Source organism: Hydra vulgaris, chromosome 04 (assembly GCF_038396675.1).
Source record: "Hydra vulgaris chromosome 04, alternate assembly HydraT2T_AEP".
Classification (NCBI taxonomy): domain Eukaryota; kingdom Metazoa; phylum Cnidaria; class Hydrozoa; order Anthoathecata; family Hydridae; genus Hydra; species Hydra vulgaris.
In genome coordinates, this window is record NC_088923.1 from 49,173,202 (window position 1) to 49,181,062 (window position 7,861).

The 7,861-nt window shown below is 27.2% G+C and overlaps 2 protein-coding genes across 2 annotated transcripts; one reads left to right on the forward strand and one right to left on the reverse strand.

The window, feature by feature from the left end:
• The first annotated feature begins 2,329 nt into the window (after window positions 1-2,329).
• On the forward strand, window positions 2,330-5,151 carry LOC136079476 (uncharacterized). The gene is made up of 4 exons (XM_065795215.1): window positions 2,330-2,974; window positions 3,116-3,491; window positions 3,566-4,872; window positions 5,134-5,151. Exons 1-4 carry the CDS (start codon window positions 2,330-2,332, stop codon window positions 5,149-5,151), a joined length of 2,346 nt encoding a protein of 781 aa, XP_065651287.1.
• Window positions 5,152-5,428: 277 nt separating this feature from the next.
• On the reverse strand, window positions 5,429-5,968 carry LOC136079477 (uncharacterized). Its single transcript, XM_065795216.1, has one exon. The coding sequence runs from the start codon at window positions 5,966-5,968 to the stop codon at window positions 5,429-5,431; it is 540 nt and encodes a 179-aa protein (XP_065651288.1).
• Between the last annotated feature and the right edge of the window lie 1,893 nt (window positions 5,969-7,861).

The window sequence follows — 7,861 nt, forward strand, 5'->3', positions numbered from 1 at the left end:
ATTTAAGAAATTAAAAAACTAAATATTCTGCAGTTTTGAGAACACCTGAACTATTTTTATTGCAATAGTAACACCTAACATGGTGCATTGTTATAAATTTAGATATCATAACACATATCAAAACACTCATATCATAAGATATCAAAGCTCATATCAAAACACTGGATTTTAATTTAATTTTGTTAGAAAAACAAACAAACACGGCGGTGAATTAATTATTTATGTTAAAGAAAACCCAAAGTTTTTTAGTTTACAAATTTAAAAATTACATGAATATTTAGAATAGAAAATACGTAAATATTTGTAACGTCAATTTAAGGGTTTGACGATAAAAATTTAATCGACGATTTGACGATTAAAATTTAATTCAATGAAATAAAAAATAATATGTTTGCTGTTGTTATCGCCCACCTTAAGTCGAAGTTGAAAAACATTTAAAATGATGACGTTATAGATAAAAGCAACAACGAAAAGAAATTAATTTACGTATTGGTGGTTTGATCTTAAATTTCTTTGTACTTCACGTTAAAAAAAGACAATAATAGCTTTTATGAAAAGCTTTTTTTACAACAATTTGATTAAAAATTTATTTAATCGACTTAATTACTTGATCGTCAATTCTTTAATTGATAAAATTTTAAACACAGATGTTTTTAATAAATTTTTTTTCAAAAGTTGTTATTAAATGTGATATATCTTATTATTTACCAATTTATATATATATATATATATATATATATATATATATATATATATATATATATATATATATATATTATATATATATATATATATATATATATATATATATATATATATATATATATATATATATATATATATATATATATATATATATATATAGTTTGTTGCATTTGGGAAGAGCGGAAGGAAAAAAGTGATTCTTACGCCAACACATACGTCACTTTTAATTACTTTTGACGTTCGTCCAACATTTGCGTGTTGTCAGAAAGTTAAAACCATTAATTTAATTACAAATTAATCGTTTTTTAAAAAAAACACAAAAACGCAAATTTATTTGACCAGAATGTTTTTAAAAACATTCTGAATGTTTTTAACAATATACCGTAAAAACCCCTAATTCCGGATGGTTTAGGACCTAAATTGTCATAACTAGCTCAATATAAAGAATTTTGAAATAATTTTTTTAAATAAATAAACTTCATAACAAGACAAATCAAACGATATAAAAAATATTATTTTTGCAATATAAATCTTTTATTTTTAAAAAATATTGTTTTTATCCGATATTAGGTGTTTATGTCCCTAATTCCGGATGCGTATAAAATACAGAAAAACACATACACAAATAATACTAACATTAAAATAATTATTTTAATCCATTAAAAAAATGAGATCATTTAATAAAAAAAGAATATATATTATTTTATGCACATTCGTTACAAATAAATTCCATGGTTGGACGATAATCAAAGACATATTCAATGCATGACCAATTTGAACACTGCTCACACGCAAGCCATTGGTTATCTAAGTTATTTGTCCAATTAATTTCGCAAGAATAACGTAGAAGATCATCAGATACTAAAATGTTATTTGAAGCTTGAGGACTTTGTCTCAACTTTTTTTTTCTTCTCTTTTCTGTGCATTTTCGCTTTTTGAGTAGCAGTGGAAATCTTTTTTTGTTCTCTAGTAAATTTCTTTGCAGCTCGTTCATCTAATTTTTGTTTTTTTGATGCTTGTTCAGCTTCATCGTAAGCTATGGCATCCGCCGAAGTCATATTATAATTAGCTGGTTGCTTTATTCTCTCACTTTTTGAACTCTTTTATTTAGAGTTGGTGTCAATTGATCTCGAAGCATATTTAACACTGATTTGTTTATATCTTTGCCCACTTATTGAACAGCATTATTCAAATTAGCAAAGCTTTTAAGCAAAAATTCACGATTTGACATTCTTGACGGTGTATTAGGTGTATTGGTAGCATTTCCCATAACTAATGGACTAGATATTGTTGAAAAATCAAATAAATTTTCAATATTGTTGTTTTCGACAGCTCGAAACACAGCACCAATGGAAGTTTTTTTAGAAGAAATTTGCGAACGATCGAGTGGAAGTATACCAGTATTTTTTAAACCACTCCGTGCATTTTCAGGTTTAAACCCACCATTTTGGATGAGATCCTTAAACATGGTCGGAAAATGTCAATTAGCCAGGCTTTGAAAGTGATTTTTAGTCAAATAACTTTCGACAATTCTTTTCCATGCGCTTTTTACTGTTTTACTGTTTTTTTAGCACGTAAAACAAAAAAACGAGGCGGTGGAGTACTTTTTTATGTAAGTGAAGGAATGCGGTTTATAAATAGGCCTGACATGAGTATTTCTGATGCTGATAAAGAGGTTTTAACAATTGAAATTTTAGCCAAAAAAACTAAAAATATACTTTTAAGTTGCTGTTATCGCCCACCATCTGGTGAAATAAATAGTTTCAAGTCCTTTTTAATTACTGATATTATAACAAAATGTACAATAGAAAAGAAATTAAATTACATTATTGGTGACATAAATTTAGACGCATTAAAATATCACGTAAATTCCAAAATTAATAGTTTTTATAATGATTTATTTGAAAAAGGTGCAATTCCGCTTATTAATAAACCAACAAGAGTAACTTTAAAGTCAGTATCTTTAATAGATAATATTATGACAACAGACACTTTTAATGAATCTCTTAAAAAAGGGTTAATTAAAAATGATGTTTCAGATCATTTTCCTATCTTCTTTTCAATAAATACTGATATTGAACAATTACAAATAAAAAAACCAATTATCCTAAAACGCTGTTTCAGTGAAGTAAATATTGCATCATTTAATGAACAACTATCATTACTACATTGGAAACATATAAATTTTTCGTCGGAAGCAAATGTGGTTTATAACTCATTCTTTAGAACATTCTATGAAGTTTATGATGCAAACTTTCCACAATACAAAGTTAACTTAAACAAAAAAAGCTTAAACTAAAGAACTCAGGAAATCTTCCAAAGTTAAACAAAAATTGTATATAAAGTATTTAAAGTCAAAAACAGATAAAAATAAGGAAATTTATAAAAATTATGTAAAGCTTTTTGAAAGTCAAAAAAAAACTTAAAAAAAAAATACTATTCAAACTTATTAGAGAAGTTTAAGAATAATGCTAAACGCACATGGCAAATTTTAAATGAAATTACTGGCAATAAAAAAATTAAAACATGCAACTTACCAAAATTTATTAAAAACAATGATGATTTCTTATATAATCCTAAAGATATAGCAAATCAAATAAATAATTTTTTTGTAACAATTGGTCCAAATTTAGAAAAAAATATTCCAATTATAACTAACACAATTAATGATCTTAATCTTCCGATAATTTCTATACTTAATAACTTTGAACTTTCGATTAAAGAGTTTGAATGTGCTTACAAAATGCTAAAAATCAATAAATCGATAGGCCCAGATCAAATAAATGGTAACGTTATAATCAGTTCTTACGAGATCATAAAAACTATACTCTTTCAGGTCTTTATTTGTTCAATTAAACAGGTATATTTCCTGATCAACTAAAGATAGCCAAAGTTACACCAATATTTAAAGGGGGGGAATTATCAAATATAACTAATTATCGTCCAATTTCTGTACTTTCTGGCTTTTCAAAGATTTATGAAAAGATCCTTTACAATAAAATTTATGATCATCTTTCTAAAAATAAAATACTAAGTACAACCCAGTATGGGTTTAAAAAACATAATTCCACTGAACACGCAGCGCTTCATCTGACTAGAAATATTGCAGATTCGTTTGAAAAATCACAATTTACTCTTGCAGTGTTCATAGATCTATCAAAAGCCTTCGATACGATAAATCATGAGATTCTTATTAAAAAACTAGAAAATTATGGAATCTGTGGTAATTTTTTAAAATTACTTAAGAGCTATTTAAGCAATCGTAAACAGTATGTGCAAATTGATGTATCCTCTACAACAAATTTACTAGATATAACATGTGGTGTACCCCAAGGGTCTATACTAGGACCACTTCTTTTTCTCATTTATATCAATGATCTTTATAATGCCTCAAATTTAAAAACAGTAATGTTTGCTGATGACACAAACTTTTTTTTGTCTAGCAATAATATCATAACACTATTTAATGACATGAACATAGAGCTAATAAAAATTTCAAAATGGTTTAAGTCTAATAAGTTATCAATTAACATAGAAAAAACTAAATGGACTCTATTTAATCCAAAATCCAAAAAACATCTTTTGCCAAATGATATGCCTCAAATATATATAGATAATATTCAAATAAAACAATCAAAAGTTATACTTTTTCTTGGTGTTTTTATTGATGAAAACCTTACGTGGAAAAATCATATTGAAACCTTGCGCAACAAAGTTTCAAAAAATATTGGAGTACTACATAAAGCGAGAAGTTTTGTAAATAGACACGCATTAATTCAACTTTATTACTCACTTATTCAATGCCATCTAAATTATTCAAATATCGCATGGGGCAGTGCTAAAAAATGTCAATTAGATCCTCTTTATCGGCAACAGATGCATCTAGCACGACTAATAAATTTTAAAGATCGTTTTACTCATGCAAAACTACTTTTATTCAAAATGAGTATTCTTATTATATACCAACTAAATGTTTTTAACACTCTTTGCTTTATATTTAAATGTAAGATAAACTTAGCTCCAATACCTTTTCAAAATTTACATGCAATAAAGCCCAAAAACAAATATGATCTAAGAAATGACAATTTTGTTTATCAACATTATTCGCATACAAATTTTGGAAGGTCTCTTATATCTTATCGCGGAGCTTATTTGTGGAACCAAATAGTTTTAAAAAATTTTGATTTTTCCCAAAGTTGGAATTTTTCTTCTTTCAAAAGCAAACTGAAAAAAGTTATTTTCTCAATAGAAAATATTTTCGAGTTCTTCTGATCTCGTTTCTCTTTTATAATTGCTTCTAAATGTAATTTAAAATATTTGTTTTTATTTTTTATTGTTTTTTTAATCGGTATTTTATTTGTATGACGGTTTTCATAAAAACGGTATTTACTAATTTCAAATATTTGATTTTATTTTTTTATTGTTTAGTTAAACGGTGTTTTATAATTGAGGTTATTTTATTTGTATGAAGGTTATCTTAAACGGTATTTACTTTTTATTTTATATTTTTTTGAAATAATTGGTTTATAATTTTTGTATTGTTAAACGGTTCTCGGTGACAGGATCTTATGATCCTCTTCGAGTTTCCGTGTTCTTTATATATTATGTACCAACGACACTTTACGACTTTACCAGAGAATATTGTTAAATGAACAAAAAAAAAAAAAAAAAAAGCTGTAAAAAATGGCTGGTATGAGCCGGCAAACGCCAAAGTAACAATTTTCTAAAGCTTTTTTTTCAACTCTAAGCTCATATGTGAAGCATGGCCATCAAGTATTAGAACTTTAAATCCTGAAAGTTTGTTTGCGTGAGGCAAAAAATCTGTTTTAAACCACGACAAAAAATGTTCGGATTCGATCCAGCCTGAACTACTACTTTTATAATAAACATTCTGGGCACCGCCTTTGCACCAGTCTTTTATAACATGTTTGCCTTCATAAATTATTTGATGAGGTAAATAATTACCGAATGCGTCACAACAAGTCAAGATTGTCGTCATTTTCTTTTCATTCGATGGTGCTAGCTTTTTAGGGTTTTTTGTTCCTTTTCTACAAATAACTTTGACTTTGCCTTGATCAAATTGCAAAACAGACTCGTCACAGTTAAATATTTGAAACGGCTTATCGCCTAAATTATGCTCATTATATGCTACTGCTAATTGCTCAAACCAATTGTCAATTATAGCTGGTTGTGTAGCCACAGCTCTAATAGTTTGCATACCGCTTACTTTTCTTGGGCAAATTTCTTTACGATATTTATTCATGAAACCGGAGTACCATTTTCTAGTCGGTTTGCCGTTTTTGAATAGACTACGTTGGTTTGATTCTTTTAAATAGTTTTCAACAACAATAAACACGTCTTTTCTATTCTAGCCGAAGCCTATATCAGTCAGAAATTTTAATAAATCAACATTAATAGCTTCAGTGATGTTGCTCATCTTTCTTGGCGCTCCTCGATTATTAGATGATCCTTTTGTTCTGTCAAAAAGTGTAGATTTTGCCACATTATAACACTTAGCAGCTTGTACGTATGACATTTTTTTATCAGTAATAGCTTGAATAGCTAGCTGGATTCGACTCTCTCGCTTTTCTTTTTGTTTAAAATTATCCATATTCTTTAATACAGTAATACAATTAACACAAATGCGTTAACTTTATGGATGCTAAAAAAAATAGCTGTATCTGGATTAGTGTCAATTTTTTTTTCCCTGGTGGCTATTTTATTTTTTATTACTTTCATGAACATAATATATTATATTATGTGCATGAAAGTGGTAAAAAATAGCCAATTGTAATTAACTGTATCCGGGACTCAAAAGTGTATTTGCTTATTGCTGCTGGCTAATTTGTTTATTATTTTTTTTAGGTACATAAAATAATAATTACCTCTATCCGGAATTAGGTGTCTTTTTTTTTTGGCTGGTAGCAAATTTGTTTTTCATTTTTTTCAATTATTTCAAAAGGCAATTTAATTTTTTTTGGCTAAAATAATCAGCATAAAATTCTGCACAAAATAGTGTTTTTACTTTTTTAATTTTTTTGTTGCAAGTCAAAGTTATTTTTTTCCTTTTTTTTGTTTTTTTAGTTATGAGAGATTTCAAATTAAAATCTTTCATGGATTGCATTAGTTTATATAACTTTTTTTTTATATTTTTCGATTTGTCTTGTAAAGACGTTTATTAATTAAAAAAAATTATTCATAAATTCATTATATTAAGGGAGTTATGAAACTTTTTACTAAAACCATCCGGAATTAGGTTACATCCGGAATTAGGGGTTTTTACGGTAAGCAATGTTTTTATTTTTATTTTTTTAATAAAATGTTTTTATTTTTAATTTTGTTAATAAAATGTTTTTATTTTATAGCCTTACTCACTAGGGAGTGCTGCTACATCGACTGGCAAATAGCCTCGCCCCTCCCCTCCTACTTTTAGACAAGTCAGTTTTCGAGTTTCGAAAAACCAAGGATTTCCGAATTTTGAACAGTTAAATAAACTCAAAAACCTTAAAAGTCCTTGGATGACAAAAGGTCTTATTAAATCTTCAAAAAAAAAAAAAGCTTTATGAAAAGTTTTTGAAAAAAAGACTTTATATAGGACTTATATAGACTTTATATATAAGATTTTAACAAAAACGAAAAAATATATAAACAATACAAAAATCTATTTGAAAAATTAAAAAAGCATTCAAAAACAAACTATTGTTGCATTTATTAGAAAACTTTAGCGGTAACACAAAAAAAATATGAGGCGTAATTAAAGAGGTAACAGGGGAAAAAAAGATGCCACCAAAGTATTCCCGCAATACTTAAAAACAGATGAGAATGATACAGTAACCAATAAGGCAATAGATATTGCAGAGAAATTTAATAATTATTTCATAAAAATTGGGGGAAAACTAGCTAACAAAATAACTCCTGGAAAAAAATGTTATAAATCGTATTTAGAAAAAAAAACGTCAGTTATGAACGAGCTTGATATAATTCCGGATGAGGTTAAGAATGCATTTAATACCTTACAACAAAACAAAAGTCCAGGTCTAGATGACATTAGCGTGAACTTTGTAAAAAATGTCTACGATATTATTGAATATCCCCTTCTGCATATCTGTAATCTGTCTTTAAAAAATGGGGTATTCCCTGATCAGCTAAAGCTAGC

Coding starts and splice junctions, on each gene's coding strand:
- LOC136079477 (XM_065795216.1), bottom strand. CDS start 5,968: ATGAATAAATATCGTAAAGAAATTTGCCCAAGAAAAGTAAGCGGTATG.
- LOC136079476 (XM_065795215.1), top strand. CDS start 2,330: ATGCGGTTTATAAATAGGCCTGACATGAGTATTTCTGATGCTGATAAA. Junction 2,975..3,115: donor CAAACTTTCCACAATACAAA/GTTAACTTAAAC, acceptor GCTTTTTGAAAG/TCAAAAAAAAACTTAAAAAA. Junction 3,492..3,565: donor AGGCCCAGATCAAATAAATG/GTAACGTTATAA, acceptor TCAATTAAACAG/GTATATTTCCTGATCAACTA.